Raw genomic sequence first — 23,470 nt, forward strand, 5'->3', positions numbered from 1 at the left:
CAGGACGAGGGGAAACGGCCGGAAACTGCAGCATAGGAAGTTCTGCACAAACATGTGCAAGAACTTCTTTACGGTGAGGTGACGGAGCACTGGAACAGGCTGCCCAGGGAGGTGGTGGAGTCTCCTGCTCTGGAGATGTTCCAGACCTGCCTGGATGCCGACCTGTGCGACCTGCTGTAGGGAACCTGCTTTGGCAGGGGGTTGGACTCCATGATCTCTGCAGCTCCCTTCCAACCCCTACAATTCTGTGATTCTGTGAGTTGGAAGGGACGTTTAAAGGCCATCTGGTTCAAATCCACTGCAGAAAACAGGGGCACCCACAGCTAGATCAGAGCGCTCAGAGCCTGCTGCAGTGTGATGATGAACTGTGCTTGTGCTGGGGAGCAGCAGCGAAGGCCGGAGCAGTCCGTGCGTGCAGGTGGAAGCAGTGCAGGAAGAAGGGCAGGGTTGTGCCTGGCTCTCTTCATCCCCAGGTGAACGGAGTGTCCCTGCACTGCGCGGAGCACCACGTGGCGGTGGAAGCGCTGCGTGGCTCGGGGAGCTCCGTGTCCATGACGGTCCTGAGGGAGCGGATGGTGGAACCGGAGAACGCCATCACCGTCACCCCGCTGCGCCCTGAGGACGACTACAGCCCTCGAGAGAGGAGGGGTGGCCTCCGCTTCCCTGAGCGACCCGAGGGGGCACCTCCCACAGAGAGATACTCCACCTGCTTGATGCGCAATGAGAAGGGTCTGGGCTTCAGCATCGCTGGTGGCAAAGGCTCCACGCCGTACCGGGCTGGTGACACGGTCAGTGACAGCTCTTTGGGAGGAAAGGGGCTCCAATCTCTGCATTTTGGCACTGCTTGAGCGGGCAGCACAGGGTCTTTTCATCACTGAGGGCAAGAGGCAGCAAGGCATGGCCCGGGGGCTGTCCTGCAGTGTTGAGAGAGACAGAATCTGCTCTTAACTCAGGGAAAGGGAGAAGTTCAGAAGGAGGTGGGGCAGAGGCTTGCAATCCCTGCCAGTGACATTTAATCCTGCTGCTGTCCTCTTGACATGTGTTCTGGGCTCTTGGCCACATGAAGGCTTTCCTGCAGGTGGCTCCGGAAGCAGAACGGGGTTTGCTGGAGTGAGGAAGAAAGGAAAATGCCAGGGGGGGGGGTTCTGCAGGGGGAGTGGGCTGAGACCCGCCTGGTGTCGGGGAGCAAAGCCTTGGGGAGGCACGGAGTCTCTGACCCTTCTGATTGCATTTCAGGGGATTTTCATCTCACGGATTGCAGAGGGAGGTGCAGCCCATCGGGACGGGATCCTGCACGTAGGAGACCGGGTCATCTCGGTGAGTGTGGGTGGCTGGGGAACAGCAGGAGGGAATGGGAAGGGGCTGACTCTGCCCTTGGGGCAGCAGGCACAAGTACAGTTCCCTGCCCTGCCTCAGCTGTTCTCCTGTCTTTAATACTAGATTTTGGAGCCCTTTTTTTAAGCTCCTCAAAGGCAAGGCATGTGAAGGGGCAGCGCTGCGCCCTGCGGAGAGCAGGGCAGCAGTTGTCAGCGCTGCCTGAAGGAGAGGGAGGGCAACATGGAGCCAGGCAGGGCACATGGAGTGTTTCCCCTGCTTTCATTTCAACCTCTGGCCCCAGCTCCCCTCCTGTTTGTGCTGTGATACAGATCTCACTGCTGCCTCTAACCTCAGTCTTTCTGCCTAATGCGTCACTGGCTCCCCTCCTGTGGGGAGAGCCTGCTGAGCCTCCTGACCTTCCTCCCGAGCTCGCATGCTGCCTCCAGGTGAAAGCTCCTGCCTCTTGGTGCTGGTGGTGGGTTTCTGATCCAGCTGTTGTGGTAAGAGCACGTGTTACCACAGAGCTGGCGTGGGTAAACACTGATACAGCCTCGTCAGTGCTGGCTTCTGTCTGCTCTATCCCTAGGCTGGGGGCTGCGTTGTATTTGCTCTGGCACAAAGCTGTAGTGGAGCTTTGACCTAGGTCTGGCAGTCGTATCCTGCCAGGAGACCTGAACTGCTACGACATCTCTCCTTGTCTTCTAGTGCTCCTCTCTCCTCCCACAACCAACCTTGGTTGTTGTCAGTCAGAACTGTGGAGTCATGGAATGGTTTGGGTTGGAAGGGACATGACGACCACCCAGTTCCAACCCCTGTTCTGTGGGCAGGGATACAAGCCATCCAGCCTGGCCTTGAACACATCTAACATTCTCTGGACAACCTGCTCCAGTGCCTCACCACCCACATAGTGAAGAATTTCCTATTGTCTAATCTAAATCTCCCTTTTTTAATTCCAAGCCATTACCCCTCGTCCTGCTATTACCCTTCCTGGTGAAGATTCCCTCCCCATAGCCCAAATTATTTTCATTTTGCTCTTCTTTCGATGCTCCACTGACATGGAAGCATGACTGAGAGGCATGATTGCATGGTGTTTGTTGGCTTTGCCTGTGGCAAGAAGGAATCGTGATATTTCGGAATGGAGTCAGAAGTCAAACCCTGTTGCATCTTTATGGTCTATGGGCATTTTCATTCACATCAAACTGTTCATATAACATCTGCACCTTCCAGCAAGTGTCTGACTGCAGCAGCCCCAGCAGGCATTCCTCCTGGTGGCAGCTGCTCTTCTGCCTTTCCTTCCTGTGGGGTGCACTGCTAAATGTGAGATCCACGTGGTGGTGGTGTTACATCCTGAGACCTCTCATCTCTCTTTGGTGATATTTGTTCCTTGAGAGTTTCTGCTCATTCTAAGAAATGCACGAGCAGCCCTGTGAGTTTTACCCCATCTCTGGACAAATCTGCAGCAAGGTCAGGCCCATGGAGCTGCCGTGGATGCTGAGAATACCTGTTCACCTCAACACCATGTCTGTGTGACAGAAATCCCTATTTGCCACAACTTTTCTGAAGCAGTGATTGCCCTTTTTTTTAGTTTTTTTGTTTGGTTGGTTTGGTTTGGTTTTTGGAAGACTTTTCAGGACATGGTGATTAACCAGATGTGTCGTGCAGGCTGCTTGTGTTTCTCTATGGGGAGAGCAGGAGGGCTCTGGTTGGGAAGCAGTCTGTAGGTCCAGCAGGCAGAAGCCTCCCACCAAAGTCATGGTCTCCTGGTCATGCCTCTGTTTCACTTTGCTGAAAGTGAACTTTTTGTTTTCTTGAGGAAAGGAATACAACAGAGCTTCATGGTCTTCCCCTGTGCTCTGTACCATCCTGGATTTCTCTGCAGAGAAGGGCCAGGAAAACTCCCTTTGTTTTCTTCAGGAGCTTTTTGTAAAAGAACTGAAGAGCCCAGCCTAGAGCTGTCTTCAAAGTTAACGCTCCACAAAGCTCACCAGTGACTGATCACTAACTCTGCAGCCTTCTCCGTGTTCTGATGTCTCTTATGAGTCAGAACCTGACACAGTTTTGTGATGGACATCTTGAGAGTCACCTGGGTGGTGGAAGACATGGGGCAGGGAGGTAACGGAGACTTTGGACATAGTTTGAGATCATAGAATCATCAGGGTTGGAAAAGACCGCGAAGATCATCCAAGTCCAACCGTCAGATCTAGCAGGGAGGTTCAGGACTGGGAGCAGTGGCCAAGGGCAGCTAGTTTTTGGGGATAGGTCTGGGATTAAACAAAGAGCCCTTAGCTGGGGGAGGCTGAGGGCAGTAGCGGCATCAGGTGGTGCATGAGAGGCCTGATGAGCCATTGATGCCGAAAATTCTGCCAAGGGCTGTTAGATGGGAGGTGCTATGAGTGAGGGACATCTTGTGTCCTCATCCATTGGCACCTGGGGGAATACCACTGAATGCCTGTGGTCCAACCACTATCATCAGGAAAGAAAAACAAAGGCCGTAGAATATCCCCAGTTGGGATGTTATCCATGAGGATCACAGAGAACCTCCCAAAAATCAGGCCGTGATGTTACCTGATGAGCAGTTTGTTTAATGATCCATCTGTGAGTGCCCCAATCTCGTCTCTTATCTGCTCTTCATTAGGTTTGTGCATCTGCATGTTGTTTCTCTTTCCTGCTTATTGCTTTGGTCTTCTATGCTGACGAGCCACTACCTGGGTGCTTCCTTCCTGGAGCCCCTTCCTGTGTGTGATAACGTGCAGGCTGACATCTTCACCTCCTTGTTGGTCCTCAGTGGTTGGTGCCAAAGGTGTACTTTGGGTGCAGATGTCTCAGCGTAAGAGCAAAGGCTGCGGGGCTGAGAGTTTCCCATCTGCGTCACAACTGGGAGCTGCCTCACCTGGCTGTTTGTGGGGCTGCCAGGAGATGGGCAGCATTGCTGGGAGAGTGACAAAATCCCTGCTGTGGTCTGAACCCCCATTGCATTGGCAGAGGAGCACCGCTGGCTTGGATGGGACGGGCAGGTGGGCTGAGTAGTGGTCGTGTTGGTCTTAGAGACCAACAGAGCTCTTAGACAGCTCTTCAGAGCCTCTTCAACCAACTTGGCCCAGAAACTGTTAGTAGTTATAATAATTCTGGGGGTTAGATAGTGAGGAATCAGGCTGCACAATCCAGCTGCTGTGACCGTTGTGTGATTGTTTGTTGAGCAGCTGCTGTGTTCACGTCTTTGTTGTTCATTTTGGAAAGCGTTTTCAGAATTTAAGAACCTTTTAATTTGTCAAATTATTGTTTCCGTGGCACATTTGGTCCCTTTGGTCCCCTTCTAGCTTAGCTCTCCTCTCAATTTAATGTCCCTTGTATTCTCATGGCAAATAGTCACATTCTTCCTGGTCTCTTCTAGTCAGGCTGCTTTATATCTTCTTTCTGTAGGCAGGGCTGTTCCTCTGCTTGTCCTGCAAGCTTTTCTTCATGCATTTTGTTCATGTTGTTAACTTGTATTAGATGTTCTTACTTCTTTAGTGTGAAGATTGACAATAGTGCACAGTTTTATAGTTGAAGTCTTTCCATTGCTGTGCAAGTGACATTGCTGCTTCCCTCTGCATTGCAGGTGCCTCTTTGTCCAAAGCATTTCTGTCTTTCACTGATACCGTTGCAAGGCTGGAGAGTGTATTGCAGTATGCTTTCTTGTCAAAAAGAATTCTGCTTTTCCTTTTGTCCACCAGACATTTGCTATTGACTGATTGAATCTCATTCTCAGTGCTTCCAAATGATTTTGTACCTGTGCTACACTTTTTGTGACTTAAAACTGGGGCCATTCTCCCATCATTGTGCCACCACATTGCCCAGTGCGGGCAGACAGCAGCCCAGTAGCTCGCAGCAGGTCCCACTGCACATCAGATTGTGCCCTTCAGCTCTTCATCGCCTCTGTCCAAGCTTGGAGAGTGATTGATATGGGCAAATGCCCGAGTACAGAGGCAGCTGATGGCATGGTGCATTGGTGTGCCGTGACATCACTTCTGGGAATCGCTGCTTTGCCTTCTTCCCTTGTTAAGGTCGCTGGACCTGTTCCTCTAATGCAACCATTTGGGCTTTTTTTCCTTTGGCCCAGTAGGCAAGCTGGAGCACAAAGCCAAAAAGGAGTGGAAGGGATTCTCTTGGTCATGAATATGCAAACAGTCTTAGCAATAGCTAAAGTGGCAATAGCTAGCTTTGTGGCATCCAGGAGGTGGTGCATCACCATTGATCCTTGGCATTTTCCGGAGCATCGCTGGTGCTGCTAGAGCTTGGAAGTGTGCAGGGAAGGTGAGAGGGGTGGGTGAGCTGTCTGCAGAGAGGATTGTGCTCAGCCAGGAATGGGAAGTTGCCCGGGTCCATTTGCAAGGCAGGAAGGAGTGTTCTGAGCCACACCGCGCTGTGGGAAGCGGACTTTGAGAGGGGCAGGGCGTCAGCGTGGGTCTCAGGGTGTTTGTTTGTGCTCAGGTGACGGTCTGACGCTGAGTTTGCGGGTTGTTCTAGATCAATGGGGTAGACATGACAGAAGCCAGGCATGATCAGGCCGTAGCGCTGCTTACCGCATCCTCCCCCACCATCGTCCTGCTGGTAGAGAGAGAGGCTGCAGAGCAGCCCGGCGAGGGAGACGCGCCTGGCGCGCCGTGGGTGCGCATGCACTCCCCACCGCCACCCCCCAGCCATGGGGAGAGCCCACCAGAGGAGATGCCTTCGCTGCAGAGGAGCCAGCTCTCTAAAGGCCTGGAGGATCAGTATCCCATCGAGGTGAGCCACCGGAATAGGGGATGGTGTTGGGTAATAGGTGTGTGGTGTTGAGCGCCCTTGGTTCGAAAATGTGGTCGTGTGATGAGGGCTGGGTGGGTTGCTGGGCTATGGAGAAGCAACGGGGGGCCCTCTTGTCCTGTGGGACCTTGTCTTGTGCTCACTCACACAGAGCATCCCTGATTCGTAAGGTGACGTTCTCCGCTCTCCTTGACTCTGCTTCTTGTTCCTTCCAGGAAATTCACCTCGTAAAAGCAGGTGGTCCTCTGGGGCTCAGCATCGTGGGAGGCAGCGACCATTCGAGCCACCCGTTTGGGATTCATGAACCAGGGGTTTTCATTTCAAAGGTAGTCCCGGCACTGAACATTCCTGAGCTGTTTTCATTATTGGGGTTAAGATGGAGGATTTTGATGCAAGAGTCTGAAAAGTGTAATATGGGTTAAAAAAAAATGAATGGGATGAGGAGGAGAAATGCGTGCATATGTAAAGAGTTAATTTCTATTAAATATATCTCTGCTGTTTTAGACATCTGAATGATTTAATAATAACCTGCAGGGTTCGTTCCTGCTGCACTGTTTGGGGAGAGTAAGCTTTTGAAATTGCTGAGCTTCTGTTTTAGTGAATGCTGGAAAGATGCAGGCATTCCAGGAAATTGGCCATTACTCAAAAGGTGTCAGGGATGGATATGTAGCTGTAAGGAAAAACAGAAGATTCTCCTGCATCCAGGCCAGTGTCCTTCAACCTCCCACTCTCTGTGCCGTGGTACCACTGACAGATCTTATTCAGGATCAGTGCACAAACCTCTCGCTTACTGCAGCCCTTTTCATAGAATCACAGAATCACAAGGTTGGAAACGACCTGCAAGCTCATCCAGTCCAACCCCCCTCCCATTGCTATCAGTACCACCAGCACTAAACCACATCTCGTAGCTCCTCATCCAGGCGCCTCTTGAACGCTGCCAGGGACGGTGCCTCCACCACCTCCCTGTGCAGCCATTGCAGTGCCTGACCACCCTTTGAGAGAAGAAGTTTCTCCTCATGTCCAACCTAAACTTCCTCTGCTACAACTTCTGGCCATTTCCTTGGGTCCTACTATTTGCCTGGGAGAAGAGGCCAGACCCTTTTGCACCACAACCTCCCTTCATGCAGTTGTACAGTGCAATGAGGTCTCCCCTGAGCTCCTCTTCTCCACACTGAACATTCCCAGCTCCCTCAGCCTCTCCTCATCAGCCCTGTGCTCCAGACCCCTCACCATTTCATTGCCCTCCTTTGAACACGTTCCAGGGCCTCAATATCTTTCTTGCAGTGAGGGGCCCAAAACTGAACACAGCACTCGAGGTGCGGCCTCACCAGTGCTGAGTACAGGGGATGCTCACCTCCCTGCTCCTGCTGGCCACACCATTTCTAATGCAGGCCAGGACGCCGTTGGCCCTCTTGGCCACTTGGGCACACTGTGGGCTCATGTTCAGCCGAGCACCAACCAACACCCCCAGGTCCCTTTCCTCTTCACACTCATCCAACCACTCATCCCCAAGCCTGTAACGCTGCCTGGGGTTGTTGTGGCCAAAGTGCAGAACCCGACACTTGGCCTTGTTGAACCTCATCCCATTCATCTCAGCCCAGCGATCCAGCTTATCAGATCCATCTGCAGGGCCTCCCTGCCCTCAGGCAGATCGACACCACCTCCCAACTTGGTGTCATCTGCAAACTCACTCAGGGTGCACTCAATCCCTTCATCTAAGTCGTCAATGAAGATATTAAACAGGATGGGCCCCAGCACCGACCCCTGGGGGACACCACTTGTAACAGGTCTCCAGCTGGACTTCACTCCATTGACCACCACCCGTTGAGCACGGCCCTCCAGCCAGCTCCTTATCCAACGGAGGGTAAAACTGTCCAAGCCACGGGCAGCCAGTTTCCGCAGAAGGATACTGTGTGAGACCGTGTCAAAGGCTTTGCTGAAGTCTAGGTAGATGACATCAACTGCCTTTCCCTCATCTACCAGTCTGGTCACCCAGTCGTAGAAGGAGATGAGGTTGGTCAAACACGACCTGCCTTTCATGAACCCATGCTGGCTGGGCCTGATCCCGTGGACAAGCTGTGTGATCTCTGCCAGGAGGATTTGTTCCATGACCTTCCCTGGCACTGATGTCAGGCTGACAGGCCTGTAGTTCCCCGGATCCTCCTTTCCATGAAAGCCAGCCACACTCATTAGATGAGAGATGTTGGGGAGATACCCCTGCCCAGTCTTCTCTGCATCCATGCATCCCTCTTCCCTTGGAGGTGCTGATCCTGTCTCCTGCATGCCTGCAAGTCCCAGAACATCTTTACCTGTCAGTGAGGAGGCACACTCAGATCTGCTCTTAGCCCATGTCTCAGTGGTTTCTCTGAGTGTCCCATTCTTATGCTGCTGATTTGGTGATCAGGAGTCCTGTATTTGGGCTGTTCACCACCTTCATATTCCTTCTTCAGCTTTCTGCCCAAAATCAAGAGTTGTGGCTTTTGTTCCTCCTTGCAAGGTGCTGCTTCATGCTCTTGTTTTTTTTTAGTTGCCTGTCTCTGAACCTTCTCTGCCTCCACTGTGGCCTTCTTAAAATGTAGGATAAGAGGATCATTTGAGTTGTAAGGAACCTGTAAGGAACCATTTGATCTCAGAACCAGCTTAGAGGAGCTCGCTGAGGTCCTTGTCAGGTTCTGAGTGCCACAACAATGGAGATGCTGCATTCTCTCTGGGCATCTGTTCTAATGTTCAGCTACCATTACAAAGAATGTTTTATTCCTAACACTTAGTTTCCTTTGTTCCATCTCTTTTTCCCTTGCCTCTCTCCCTTTGGACAGTCACGAATCCCAGAACCATAGGGGTTGGAAGGGAAGCTCACCCAGTCCAACCACCCCCTCTTGAAGTTCCCCAGAGCAGCTTGCACAGGAAGGCATCCCAGATGGGTTTGCCAGTGTCTTTCTTACACCCCAGATGCAAGTGCTGATTAGTGGGGAATAATCACTGCTTTCAACTCACAGTTTACTCCCTTGTAGTCCAGCCCAGTGTGTACCCTCTGCTATTGCAGTGATAACATATATACTGCTGACTTAGCTTAGCTCTCTGCAAGGACCTGTTGATGTCCTGTTTGTCTTCCCTGACACCATGCAGTGCATTCTTCTCCTTTTGTAGCTTCTTCACCTGGTAGCTCAGCACCGTGTCAGAGGCCTTACTGAATTACAGACAGATGGAATACAGCCATCTTCCCGTGTCCACTGGCAGTGAAGCCATCACAGAAGGCCACCAGGTTGGTCAGGCAGGACCTGCCTTTGGTGAAGCCACACTCGTTGTCCCGTATCACCTTTCTCTCTCAGAAAACTGACAGAGGAATTAGATTCAAATAATAATATGAGAAATAAGAACGCACTCAATGGCATTTTAGAGCAAATCTTACTTTGTTCGTTGTTTTGTATGGATGAAGTAGCTTGGTATTTGTTGTGATCTTCCTGGTGATAGCATCTCAGTACTGCACAGTTTCTCTTTTGCTCCCTGTCCTACAGAGGATGGGGGGAAGAAAGTGAGATGGAAAAGAACTTGCAAGTTTTTGAGATAGAAGCAGTTTAATGAAGGAAAAGCAATAGCTGTGCACACAAGCAAAAGGAAAAAAAATACTCTCTACTTCCCATCAGCAAGCAATCTGCTGGGAAGCCAGGCCTCAGCACACACACACTGATTGCTGCAGAAAGTCAGGACCTTGTAATCACAGTGCAGAACGTCCTAAACAGGCTGAAAATGGGGTGACAGTTTTCAAGCAGCAGCCATCAGAGCCATCAGTGGAGTGTCAGCGAGTTGGAAGGGTGTCCAGGCAGATTGTATAAGGATTTGTACCAGACCTGACACTGCTCAGCTTCAGCAACGTTGTGGAAGCAAATCAAAAAACTGCAACCAAGAAACGATACGTGGAAATATTAGAATTGTAATTTATAATGAGTCGAAAACAGTCATGTTGATCACTTTTTCCTCTTCAAAGAAATGCACTTCAGGGTAACTGAGAGTGATGTTTTGCATCTCGAAATAAACAGTGTAGACCGGTTCCCCTTCTGCAGTGTTTCTTCTAAATTCTTCTAGAAAGCAGTGGCTTTGAAAATTGTTGAAGCATCACAGTGAATGAACTGCAGCGTTCAGTCACTCAGATAATGAGCAGTCATCCAGGCGACGAGCAGTTCTCCAAGCAATGCTTGGACATGTAATAAGGGACGATGAGGGTGGAATTTTCTTGTTTGTGGAGGCTCACTGGATGTCATCAACCCATCAGTGCACTGAGCTGCTTCTTCACAGATGAATTAATTGCCTCTCGGGGAGCTTCAGTTGCAGACAGAAGGTCAGAATGGCCTCAGAGGATGTTGGAGGATTGCCTTCAGACGCCGTAAAAATCGGCCCTTGAGCTCCCTGCCGCCGAAGCTGTAACACTCGCTCACTTGCTGTTGATCACAGGAGCGGCCGCAGGCTTTGTCAGCCCCTCTCCAAGGGCAGATTTCCTTCTCTGGTTGTAACACAAACTGTTTTCTGCAGGTCATTCCCCGCGGGCTGGCGTCTCGCAGTGGGCTGCGGGTAGGGGACAGGATCCTGGAGGTGAACAGCATTGACCTGCGCCATGCCACGCACCAGGAGGCCGTGAACGCTCTGCTCTCCAACACCCAGGAGCTGAGCGTGTTAGTAAGGCGAGATCCACCACCGCCTGGCATGCAGGTGGGTTCTGAGCAGGGATTGCGCTTCCTTCTTCACAGATAGCTCAGCTCTGAAGGTGGTTTCTTACCTAGCTGGGGGTCTGAGTTTGTATGGGCAGCTGAACTTCTATCTGAACTTTCTGGATGCTGAGGAAGGCCGTGAAGATGGTCGGAGAGCTGGAGCACCTCTCCTGTGAAGAGAGGCTGAGAGTTGGGGTTGTTCAGTCTGGGGAGGAGAAGGCTCTGGGAAGACCTCATTGCAGACATCCTCAACCTAAAAGGGCCTACAGGAAAACTGGGAGGGACTCTATCGTGGATGATAGTGATAAGACATGGGGTGATGACTTTAAAGCAAAAGAGGGGAGGCTTGGCTGAGGCCACAGGCTGCCCAGAGAAGCTTGGGTGGGTGCCCCATTCCTGGAGCCATTCAAGACCAGGTTGGATGGGATTCTGGGCAGCCTGACGTAGGGGAAGGTGTCCCTGCCCACAGCAAGGGGGATTGGATGATCTTTAAGGTCTGTTCCAACCCAAACTATTCTGCAGTTGTGTTGTGGTGGAATCACAGAATCACAGGGGGTTGGAAGGGATCTCAAGAGATCATCAAGTCCAACCCCCTGCTAAAATAGGTCACAGAATCTGCTGTCCTGTGAGTTCATATCCAATTGAGGACTGTAGGGAGCTTCTTGCTGTACCAGTGGTGATATTGTGATCAGAACTGATTGTTCTCATGTTTCATGAATAGAGGTAGAAAGTAAACAAAAATACAAAGCCGTATAAAGGAGAGAATCAACCGCCAAATGTGTGAAACGTCCAAGTCAGGTCACTTCCAGGATTTTTAGAATATACCCATCCCCTAAAAGCTTTTCCTACACAATTCCAGTCTGACCTAAAGCCAGAAACAAGGAGATCTTTCTGTATTTTCAGGAAATATGCATTGAAAAGGCTCCAGGAGAAAAGCTGGGCATCAGCATCCGGGGTGGAGCAAAAGGTCATGCTGGAAATCCGTTTGATCCTACTGACGAAGGCATCTTCATTTCTAAGGTACCAGCCCACAAATTCTGCCCCTTGGTGATGTGCATGCCCTGCTAGGAGGCAAGATGATCCCTGAGAGAATTTGTTGTGTTTGGTGCTCTCTCCATTTTTCACTGGCTACGCTGATTCTCTTTTAGTTTTCTCCATCCGCTGAAGCACGTGAACGTGTTTCATTTCATGTTTCCTCCTTTACAACAGCTGTAACATTCTTTCATTTCCTTTGTTTGCCTTGTTTTGTTTTTGCTATGCGAGTTTTGGTCCTTTTTCCATCACACAAACCTATGCTTTCTCCTTCTTCCCCTCAGTTCCTGTTGCTACCCCACTTGCTTACCTGCCCAGTCAGAGGTGCATTTGCCTTTGTCACTGAATGCAGTATGAGTTCCTTGCTGTGCCTGCTGTGCCGTGCTCTGTGTTCCCTTTCCTTTGTATGCATACTGATTTGTCATGTCACTTTTCCCCAGGCAGGAACACACACTTTCCAACGCAGTGCTGTGTATAAGCTAATGCTTTTCTGACCCTTATCAAAAAGTATTGCAACTTCTTTGCTATCAATCAAGAGAGCATGGTGGTGAACAGTGCAGTTTCACATCTCTTGCTTGCTTTGAATGTTCGTATTGATATCACTGTTTCCTTCTCTAGCTGCTGTGCTAAGAGCAGAAACACTCTCCTTGCTCTAAAGAGTCTTAATCCTTGTTGCATGGTGGACTCTTCATATCCACCAGTTAATCACTTATAATAACGAGCCCAGGGAGGCGGTGGAGTCACCGACGCTGGGGGTGTTCAGGAACTGTGGAGATGTGGCACTCAGGAGCTTGTTTTAGTGGGCATGGTGGGGTGGGTTGGGGTTTGGACGTGGTGGTCGTAGTGATCCTTTCCAGCTTGAGTGATTCTGTGCTTCTGTACTGGCACACTGCGGAGGAAAGGCAAGATCTTTAGGGATCCTTGGCGGTCTGAGGGCTGGTTGTGGTTGTAATTGGAGATTTGCTACGAATTAAACAAGGATTTAACAGCCAGCATAACTAGTTACCACCTTTTCTAGCACTTAGTGTGCCTTATAGTTGCACAGCATCATTAGAAGTCTCAGTAACACGGGCTCGTCTGTCATCTGGGTGGACCCTGTGTAGATCAGGACATATTCCTATCAGTCGTGCAATACAGTCATCACCTAGACTCAGATTTTAGGTAAAACCACACGAGAGGCACAACTCAGGACTCAGGAAGACTGTGCTGATGCATCCCAGGCCACGGGGAATCCAGCAACAGTTCTGTTCTGAGTCCCACTGAGGGCTTAATGCTGCTAGATTCTATAGGCCGTGCTCCCAGTGCTGTTACATTTCCCTATTCCAGGACATGGATGTCAGCACTGGTGAGACTGTACCTCAAGTGCTGCGTTCAGTTTTGGGCCTCTCAGTACAAGAAGGACATCGAGGCCCTGGAGTGTGGCCAGAGAAGGGCAGTGGAGCTGTGAGGGGTCTGGAGCACAGTGCTATGGGGACCGATGGAATGGGACGGTTCAGTCTGGAAGAGAGAAGACTTGGGGAGACCTCACTGTTCTCTCCAGCTCCTGAAAGGAGGTTGGAGCGAGGTGCAGGTTGGCTTTTGCTCCCAGGAAACAGCAATGGGATGAGAGGCGATGGCCTCACGTTGCACCAGGTGGGGTTGAGGTTGGGTATTAGGACCAATTTCTTCTCTGAAGGAGTGGTGATGCAGTGGCACATCTGCACAGGGCAGTGGGGCAGTCACCATCCCCGGAGGTGTTCAAGAACCGTGGAGATGTGGCGCTGAGGGACGTGGCTTAATGGGCATCGTGGGGTGGGTTGGGGTCAGACGTGGTGATCTTCGAGGTCTGTTTCAACATGAATGATTCTGTGATCTCCTGACAGCCAGCCTGCAGGAATTGACGCTGCTGAGGGGTTTAACCCACCTGTCAGTGCTGTCGGTGGCTGCTCTCCATACCCTCGTAGTGACCCAACCCTTGGGTCCTGAGAGCATCTCTGCCCCTTGGCACTCTGACAGTGGGGGTCCCCACAGCCTGGGCAGAGAGGGGGTGAGGAGAGGAGGCAGGGCTGTGTGTTAGCAGCCACTCAGGTGCTGTGGATGCTGACTTTATCACTGGTTGTGCTAACCGTGCTGCCAGGGGAAAGGAGCAGAGGGCACTGATCACAGCTGCCTTGACTGTGTCATTTCAGCTTCACTCTCAGCTCCCCAACCCAGTGTGCTTTTCCTGCTTGGCTTATTCTGCCTCTCTATCTCTGCTAGCTGAGAGATGGAGCGTTGTTTTTCTTCTCTTTCCTCTTTTTTGGCTGCCTGATTACAGCATTCTTTCTTCTCAGTCTCCCTTAATTGTTTTTGTTGAGTCTCTTCATTATCGTACATTTTTTTAACCTGTAACCTGGCTCTTCTTTGTTAAAACCTTACTGCTGAAGTGTTACGAGTTGAATACAATCAGAAGCCTTAAACATATCCACAGTTTGAAGTTCATGGTCTGTTGCAATGGGAATAGCATAGTCTCCCCTGGTGAGATAAGAGTAATGCAGATGACTGTTAGCATTATGGGCATACTTTTCCATGTGCTCCTCTTCCTCCCATTATTTCGGCATGTTTTACTGCCATGCTTGTGCATTTGCTCTCCCTGGGAAAGAAAATGGGAGAGTTTGGTCGTCTTCCATTTAGCTTCATGGGAGATGTTCAAGACCTGCCTGGATGCCAACCTGTGCGACCTGCTGTAGGGAACCTGCTTTGGCAGGGGGGTTGGACTTCATGAGCTCTGAAGGTCCCTTCCAACCCCTACAATTCTGTGATTCATGTGACACCTTCTATACTTGCACGTCCCATTCACGCATTTTCCTGTTTTCCTCCCTGTAGGAAATTGCATGCATGCCTATTTTCCCTCCTGAAAACCTACATCACGTGCAGCATTCCCTTCTCTTCTTCCAAGTACTTTTATAAAAGAATGAACCAAATAGATACTCTACCTTTGCTGGTTGTTTTTTCTTCCCCCCCTCCTCCCCCCATCGCCGAGTTCTCTGCATTGTCTTTGTCTTAGAATAGAATCATTAAGGCTGGAAAGGACCTCAAAGATCTTCTCATGCTCTCTGTGCCTCCCTGCTGCTCTGACAACCAGCCCTGCACGCCCTTGCATTTCCCCCACCCCTCTGGTGCCCCTCTGCTCTCCTTATCCTCTTGGCATAAATCTGCAGGCTGTGCAGAAGATCCCCCGCATTTCCACGCTCTTTTTGCAAAGCCTTTATGTAGCGCAGCTCGTAATTCATGTTGGTTCTTTGGTTTGAGTCTGGGCAGTTGAATTAAAGCCATTATTTGACTCGTGTTCCCAGCGACATCTGCTTGTACAGCCAGTGTACCAAGACCTTCATTTGAGCTTGGCCGTGCGTGCATCCCGTTTTGTTACAAGGTTTTGGTTTCCCATTAGAAGTAAGGGCCATTTAGGGTTCTGTTCCTTTCCCCAACTGTTTCTGTTCCTTTCAATTGAATCCTCTGTTTCTGCACAGTCCCTGACAGCGTCTTCTCCTAAATCCACCATTCAGTTTCTTTTTCACTTTCCCAGCTTGCATATTTCTCCTATACCAAACATCATACTTTGTTTTCCTCCTTTCCACGTTGTGCCCACAGCAAATCCTGCAGTCTCTTTTCCTTGTCCTAAAGAGGAAAACGTTAATAACTTAACTTTAACTTAACTTTACTTCCTTTGTTCTGGTGACAAAGCACGCGCTTTCATTTTCTCCTCAAACACACATTGATATTTGCACTTTTTAAGACAAACTCTGGCATTTTCTATGCCTTACCAGTATGTGATGTGAAATTGCTTCCCCTGATGGCGTTGGTTACGTGAGGCCCCTGCCTCTTGTCATAAGTTCTTGTCATTTGCTGGGAAAAAAAGCAGCAGTTCCGCGTGGTACCTCTCAGAGAAAGGGGAGGGAAAGTTCATAATCTCAGGTTGGATGTTAGGAGCAATTTCTTCTCAGGAAGAGCAGTCAAGCATCAGAACAGGCTGCAGTAGGAAGAGGTGGAGTTGCTGACCCTGAAGGTTTCCGAGAGCCGTGGCAGTGAGGGCCGTGGTCAGTGGGAATGGTGGGGATCCGTTGTGGCTCAGCTTGGTGATCTCAGAGGTCTTTTCCAGCCTTCATGATTCTCTGATTTGTTATGCCTTTGTCTTCCACAAAGAAGTGAAAAGCCTTTATGACTCATTTATCTTTATCCAGAAAACTTAGCCCCATGCTTGCGTTTTTCCACCTCTCTCCCAAGAACAGCAGCAAAAAATGGAATTTCCTTGCTCTGAGGGTAAATCATAGATGCATGAGGTTTCTTTCTCACCTGCTTCATCGACAAACAAATAATTTATTCCCTTGGAACAAGATATTTCAAATAGAGATTCTTTTCGTCTCTCACAATGGGCTTCTTCTGCACTTCTCCTCTATTGAAACACACAAATTCTTCCCTTTTTTGCTCTCTGCCAATGTGTCTGTGTACTTTCAATCTCTTCCCCTGACGTGTAGCCTCAGCCTTTTTTCCGTGTTCCTTTTGTACTCCTTCTCCCTGATGTGGTCCTCGTGCTCCCCGACCTTCTCTTTGCTCCTTGAGTAAAGCCACCATTGCACCATGGATTACAGGTGAGCTCCTCTGGGGCCGCAGCGCGGGACGGCCGTCTCAAGGTGGGGATGCGGATCCTGGAGGTGAACCATCAGAGTTTGCTGGGGATGACGCACACAGAAGCAGTGCAGATACTCCGAAGTGTGGGCGATGCTCTGCTGGTGCTGGTGTGTGATGGCTTCGATCCCAAGGCTGCAGCTGCCATTGAGGTGAGAAGGGAGGCGCGAGGAGCCCCGCGGAGACCAAGGAAATAAGGAGCCCACCTATTTCTGCACAGAAGTTTGCTGCATTTTCCAGCCTTTTGCTGTAGATTTTTTTGTCGGTTCGTTGGTTGGGTTTTTTTGGGGCGTCCGATTCCAAAGTTTTCTCTCTTGCTTTATGAACTAGAAGTGATCGCCAGTTCATAAAACAGAAGCTTCGCAAGGCTGATATCTTCTGCTGATTGCAGAGCTGTTTTCACCATATCACTGTGCTGCATAGAAATGTGGGTTTCAAACAGATTTTCTGCAGTGTTCTTTTAGTCATTTGTTCTTGTATTGACGTTATATTTGAAGTAAATTTTCTTTCTATCCGTTGGTGTTCACCTTTCACCCAGGGAAACACCCACGGTAGCCCCATGCCTTCTGAGTTTTCTTTTACTGAGGCTTAGAAAGCCTTTATTTATCCTTTGCTAGAACATATACTCAGTCCATGGTAATCTTATGCCCTTTCTGTACCTGTTTTAATTGAAACTCCTCTTCCCTAGCCCTCAGTTTCTTTATGTAATTGACAGTTGCAACAAGGTTTTGAGTTGTGAAGCAGTTCTGTCTTGTCCAGGAGCATCTTGGTGCTCTATATCTGGTAGCCCAGGGTGTGGAATCTTGTATGGTATACTATGGGCTTCTGCCATGTTTTATTGTGGTTTTGCTTCGTAGATGTCTCCGGGAATTATTGCAAACCCTTTTGCTGCTGGTATTGGACGCAAGAATAGCCTGGAAAGTATCTCATCTATTGACCGGGATCTCAGCCCTGAGGAACTGGAGGTGCTGCAGAAGGTGGGTGTTCTGGCTTTGGCTGGGAGAGTGGTGTGGAATGGAATACTTGTTAAATCTCAAGTATTTCCCTTGGTGTGTGGGACCCGCAGCATAACAAGTAGCGGACTTCACGTTTGTGGGATCAGCAGCTCCCAGCACATGGACCAGCACGAGGCTGAGACGTGGTCTGGCTTCTTCCTGAGGTTGCCATCCTCCACGCAGGGAGAAGAGCGCGGGGTGAAGTGGCTCTAACTTTGGTCTCTCCTAGGAGATGGAAATGGTGAGAGAAGCGACTCAGTGGGAGAGAGAAGAAATGGAGAAAGTGGTGAGAGATGTTTCGTGTGGTGGAGTTTGTTCTTGACAGCAGTTCTGCCCAGGCTGCAGGCCCTGAGGAAAATGGCACAGATTGCCTCTACTCGACTGTGATCGCTGTGGGGGCTGTGGGCCTCGTCTCTCCATAGTGCACCTCTCAGTTACTGTAGTTGCTTTTTGGCTTTGGCCTACCTTCCTGTGTGCCTCTTTGGTGGTACTTACCTGTTATTTGTGCAGTTTGTTACCGCTGGGGCTTTCTGGCCAAGGTTTTCTTAAAGCTGCAACTTTGAGGAAAATGGCCCATTGGCTTGGGAGCCCCACGTTTCATCACTTCTCTCCATGATCTGACAGCTTTCATGAGCAGAGATGAGAACACACAGCTCAAAGGTTGAGGAATCAGCCCCGTTCATCAGTCAGGAGTTTGTGCTTCTCAATTTCCATGGCTGTTGTTCTGGCTGGGCACGAGAACTTTGTCCCTGAGGGGGTTGGATTTTCCAGTTCTCTCTGTTAAAACTGCAATTTATTCAGTCAGATCCTGGTGGAAAATGAGGGAAAAATTGAATTCTTTAGCACTGTGCATTGTCAATCTGCTCTCCTGGCAAATAAGTTTGTGTACATTTTGCATTTCTTCAGGTTTCCAGTTTAGATCTATTTATCTTGCTGGGTTCTCTCTGTTGTTCAGTCCCTGAGCTGAACGAGTTTTCAGGAACCACCGTTGCACTCTGCATACGTCTTCCAAGTTTGGTTCTTTGATCGTTCAGATTCTAAGAGCAATATCAGTGACTCCAAATCTCCATGGGCCGATCCTTGGCACGTTTCTCTGTCTCAGCTCTGCTGCCAGTTGTTTTTTGTAACCTTACCGCAGAGCTTTGGCTCAGATGTTGCAGGGATGGACTTCCGGCGTTGCCCAGCTCCATCAGCACTGCCTGGAGCTCCTGTTACTTTTCACTTTATGACCTCCAGTTTTGCAGATGATGCTTATCCAAAGCATACACACCCAGCACCAACATACGCTTCAGCTTAAATATCCCTGAATATCCCTTTGGGTCCTGCAGTTTTCTGGAGCGCTGGCGTCTTCTCATGTGGCTCATCACTGTCTGGAGATTGGGAGTGTGATATTGGGCACTGGTGGTAATGCACAGGATGGCCGGGTGCTGATCAGAACTCTCTGCTCTGTCTGTTCCTCAGCTGCGTCCCATCCATCAGCCTTGTGCCCTCAGGACCCTCTGGAGGCTGCTGATGGAGAGAAGCAGTCAGAAGGGCTGAAATGTGCCGTAGAGCAAAGCAATTCTGCTCCTTTTGTCCACAGCCCCCACTCTGCTGCAGAGGCACTGGGCAAAAAAGTCACAGAATATAAATGAACAGATGTAATTCCTCTTGAAATCAAGCAGTGGGTGTTATTTCTTTCCTTCTGCAGCTCTGTAGCTGCAGTGAGTTTGGTTACTGGCCACTTTCATGACACTCTGTGCTCACCCACCGGCTTTAAGCCCTCTGTACAATTGCCATCTCTGTAGCTTTGTGGCTGTGATGCTACTAACAAGCATGTGATTTTTTAGGACTTTTTCCTCGATGACCACCAGCTCGTGCTCTGTAGATTTGTTTCTCTGTGCCGTTGCAGCTTCCCCACTCTGTGCTCTGCCAGGATCCCTCTTGTAGGATCAAGTAGCAGCCTGTTCCCATCCCTCAGCGACGCTGCATAGGGTTCAGCTCCACTTCCTCTCCCTAGCAGTTGCCCCGCTGAGGATCTCAGAGCCACCTGCCCTCTTCCCTCCCCTGGTGACCCCCTGTCTTTACTTGTATGGGATGGCTGTTGCCATCACTTTGCTGGCAGTGCCCAGCAGAATGCCAGCTTCTCCTTCCCTGGGCCGAGCTCACGTGCTGATTTCTGCTCACTTCATCCTGACACCAGCCCCCTCCATACCCTTCTGTTCTCCCTCTGGAATGATTGCCCAGCATGCAGCTGACCTCTTTCCCTCTCTCTTTGCCTGCACTGCTTGGATGCTGGTCTGGCTCTGTCCTGTGGCATGGAAGGAGTGGATGCGTAGGGAGCGGGAGGCGGCCACGCGGCAGCTTGAGGAGGCGGCAGAGGTGAGGAGCGTGGTGGGAGGGATGGAGAGATGGAGAGAAGAGGCAGAGCTCAGCCTAAGGGCTGGAGGAGCCCACGAAAAGTAGAAGCACTCACTGCCCTCTGCATGTGTTCTCCTCACCCCTCTGTACCCTGCAAAAAGCACAGCTTCAGCGTATGAGGAGATAGCAGAAATTGGGAACTCTTCAACGTGGTTGAGGAAGAGCTAGCGAAAAACAATGACTAAAATGTGAAAGCAAATTAAAATAGGAAGTGATATCAGGCACAATTATGCAAACAGGGTGAGTTAATACTGAAAATAGATGCCACAGAGGAATTGCAGATTGACTTTGTTAAGTGTAGAATCATGGAACATGCCGAGTTGGAAGGCACCCATAAGGGTCATTGAGTCCAACTCCTGTATCGCCAGCTCCAGACTGTAAAATCTTTCTGGATTTGGTGAAAACTGGTTGTATATGTTTAGTATTCTTTTCTCTTTCTGTAAGAGAGTGGATGTGTGCACTGCACAGGAGAAATGGTGAGGACCAGCATCCCAGTGTGGCTGTTCCCTGCAGTATTGCTGTCACTTTTCCCCGTGGCTGCGTTTGGAGCAGTCCCAGGTTCACATCCCAGCAGTGGGAGCTTCCTGCAGCGTTTGGAGACAGAGCCTTGGTTGTGACGAGGGGTGGTTTCCTTTGAATTGCTCTCTGCGATTGATGTAGCTGAATTCTGGCCTGATCTCTTCCTGGTGTTTCTGTTTTGTTTTTTGCTTCCCCCCTCCCCCCTCTCCAGAATGTCACGAGTGAACCTTTGCGAATGGACTATCGGACCCTGGCTGCTTTGCCCAGCAGTGGCTCACAGAGAGTCAATCGCACTGTAAGTGATGGGTGCTGAGTGCACATCCCTGCTCCCTTTCCTGCCCTCTCCTCTGCCTTTATGTGATGGTAGCGGTGCTCTGCAGAACTGCAGTGGGCTTCAGGTGTCTGAAACAGGAGGAGCTGCAGCGGAAAGATTTAGAAGGAGAAAATGGTGAGAGCAGAAAGCCAAGTTGCTTCCCATTGTGGAAAGGGAAGTGGCTTCTGTGGTTGCTTTGGTGCAGGAGATGATGTGAACAAGGCAGAAAGAAAGCCCAGCAGGAGGGAAGAATACACGTGAATGGAGTGTGGGGGCTTTGGTGGGGAAATAAGCAAGTACTGAAAGCTGCAGCAGCAGGAGGGGAAGATGATGCCAGGCACAGAAGACACCAATGCTGTGTGCAGAGAAAGCAAGGAGTGCAGAGAAAGCAAGGTTAGGATCCATCTAGGACTGCAAAAGGGGAAGCAGAAGTGATTGCATATCCCACCTAGCAGAGATAACAGTGGTGCCTTTGGCACTACTGCTGCCCCTCTGCCCTCCTGTGTTGCCATCTCTGATACATGGTGGAAACTCAGCAAAGAGAAAATCCAGATTCCCCAAATGTCACAGATTACAGAGCCTTTCCTGGGTTGTTTAAAATGTCACATCTCTATCTCTGTTTTCTTTGTCCCCCCTGCATCACGCCTGTTCTGCTGAGTTGCTGCCTGCTCCCTTAGAGCTTCGCATCCTCAGGCTTATCCCCAATCCCTTTCCTGCTGTTACAGGAAGGACCAACCCTTTGCTGATGTTGAGACAGAATATCTCTTTGTTCTCCCATTGTTTCAGATCATCTCTTCTACCCATCTCTGTTTCATTCCATTGAGACAGCTCTTCTCTCATATTTGTGTATCATCTCATGACTGTCACCAGTTCTGTCTTATTTTCTTCCTCCCCATCCTCTCAAGCTTTGCCTTTTCTTTCCTGGCTGTCAGTTGTTTCATCAGAAGAACATCTGAAGTATTTCCAGCATCTCTTCATTTAACTGAGTAGCTGGAAGTGAGGGGAGAGCCAACCCCATGCAAGCAGCTGTTCTTTTGTGAGCAGCCCAAGAGCTGAGCAGCATTTGGGAGCCTATGGCTGAGCCTGGGAGCGCCTGGCTCTGGAATGTGCAGCAGAGCACTGGAATGCTGCGTGTGGGGCAGCATCTATAAATGTCCCATCTCAGGGGAAGGGCCAATTAGTGCACATTTATCTTCTCCCAACTGTCTTTTGCTCAGCCCTACCTTTGCTCTGCTTGAAAAAATCCCACCTGCTTTGATTGTGAGATACGAGCTCCCAATGACAGCAAGGTTCTGGCTGCAGCCAGTCCATGTGGTGACAGCCTGGAAGATTCAAGCAGTCCAACCAGCAGAAAAGCATGCAGCTCATAGGGCTGCAGCACCTTTGCAGAGAAGAGAGGCTGAGCGTCGGGATTCTCTTATAGCAGCCTTTCAGTACCCAAAAGGGCCTACAAGAAGCTGGAGAGGGATTTTGTACGTGGGTGTGCAGTGATAGGGCAAGGGAGAATAAAAGAAGGCAGGTTTAGATTGGATATAAGGACAAATATCTTCACAGTGGAAGTGATGAGGCCCTGGCACAGACTGACCAGAGAAGTGTGAGTGGCCCATGTCTGGGGGTGCCCTGGGCAGGCTGGTCTGGTGCACAAGGGTTGGAAGTAGATGATCTTTAAGGACCCCTCCAACCCAAACCATTCTTGATTCAATCAGCAGGTGATCTTTAAGGACCCCTCCAACCCAAACCATTCTTGTCTCAATCAGCAGGTGATCTTCAAGGACCCCTCCAACCCAAACCATTCTTGACTCAATCAGCAGGTTGTCTCTCTGCAAACAACATGCCTGAATTAAGATGGCTGATGCTATTGCCCCATTCCTACAGTATTACCCTGTTTCTGTCTGTGCTTTGGCAGCTCTCACACCAAGCCCTTTCTGCTCTGAGCTGTCTTGCATATCTTCTGCTGCTGTGTAATGCCTTTCAAGGCCGTGCAGAGCCACTCTCCGCACTGCTGAGCAGAAGGATGTACGATAAGGGTCAATCTCTGTCATGACTCTGCTGTAGGTTGCAGTGGAATTTCTCCTGGGGATGCCCCAAGAGCAGTGTCCAGAGAAGGGGCAGATGTTTGTCTGTCTTTGGGTTGATCTGTACTGCTGTGCTGGTTGTTCTGTAAGTAGGAGTCCTGAAGGCTTTTGTCGTGCAAAACCGTGTTTGTGCAGTTCGTGCAGCTGAAGAGCTTTTGTAGAAAGCTGCATGAAAGGGCTCCTCTCAGTGATGCCCTCTGCAGTGGCAGCTTCTCAGCACTGCAGTGTTTGCAGTACTGCATTCAGAAGTCAGGATAATGCCATCACAGTAGCAAAGGTGCTGTGTTATAGTCTATCATTTTTCTGGATATTACAGGCTTGGAAACCGTACCCATGAATGACTGTGCCAGGCCACAGCAAAACACTTAAAGTCTCGTTTTGCTTTCTGGACCATAGAAAAGAAGACGACTTTACATCCGTCAGTAACGGGTCACCACTGTTGGTTAATTAATCTGTGCTTTCCAGTCGGAAGCTTTCAATTCCTGGCCCATGGTTCTCTCTCTGTAGCTGATCACAGAATCACCGAGGTTGGAACAGACCTTCAGGATCATCCAGTCCAACCACCCACCCATCACCAATAGTTCTCACTAAACCACGTCCCTCAACACAAAATCCAAACGTCCCTTGAACACCTCCAGGTCGGTGACTCCACCACTCCCTGGGACTCCCATTGCAGTGCCTGGCCACTCT

General features: G+C 50.0%; 1 protein-coding gene across 7 annotated transcripts in view; it reads left to right on the top strand.

The window, feature by feature from the left end:
• The first annotated feature begins 477 nt into the window (after nt 1-477).
• LOC122192026 (protein scribble homolog) overlaps nt 478-23,470 on the top strand; it is a 28,983-nt gene continuing 5,990 nt past the window's right edge. For 2 of the 7 annotated variants that reach the window (XM_042892449.1, XM_042892456.1), the window contains exons 1-11: nt 478-788; nt 1,237-1,317; nt 5,824-6,081; nt 6,315-6,425; nt 10,627-10,803; nt 11,706-11,822; nt 16,442-16,630; nt 17,336-17,455; nt 17,703-17,759; nt 19,778-19,834; nt 20,604-20,687. In XM_042892449.1, the coding sequence (XP_042748383.1) occupies nt 552-788; nt 1,237-1,317; nt 5,824-6,081; nt 6,315-6,425; nt 10,627-10,803; nt 11,706-11,822; nt 16,442-16,630; nt 17,336-17,455; nt 17,703-17,759; nt 19,778-19,834; nt 20,604-20,687 (1,488 nt within the window). In that variant the 5' untranslated portion in view covers nt 478-551. The remainder of the gene's footprint in view (nt 789-1,236; nt 1,318-5,823; nt 6,082-6,314; nt 6,426-10,626; nt 10,804-11,705; nt 11,823-16,441; nt 16,631-17,335; nt 17,456-17,702; nt 17,760-19,777; nt 19,835-20,603; nt 20,688-23,470) is intronic. The other 5 variants (XM_042892451.1, XM_042892450.1, XM_042892454.1 and 2 more) reach the window with 5 other exon arrangements.

Source organism: Lagopus leucura, unplaced genomic scaffold (genome assembly GCF_019238085.1).
Source record: "Lagopus leucura isolate 7727_CA_CO unplaced genomic scaffold, USGS_WTPT01 35196-0_obj-0_obj, whole genome shotgun sequence".
Taxonomy (NCBI): Eukaryota; Metazoa; Chordata; class Aves; order Galliformes; family Phasianidae; genus Lagopus; species Lagopus leucura.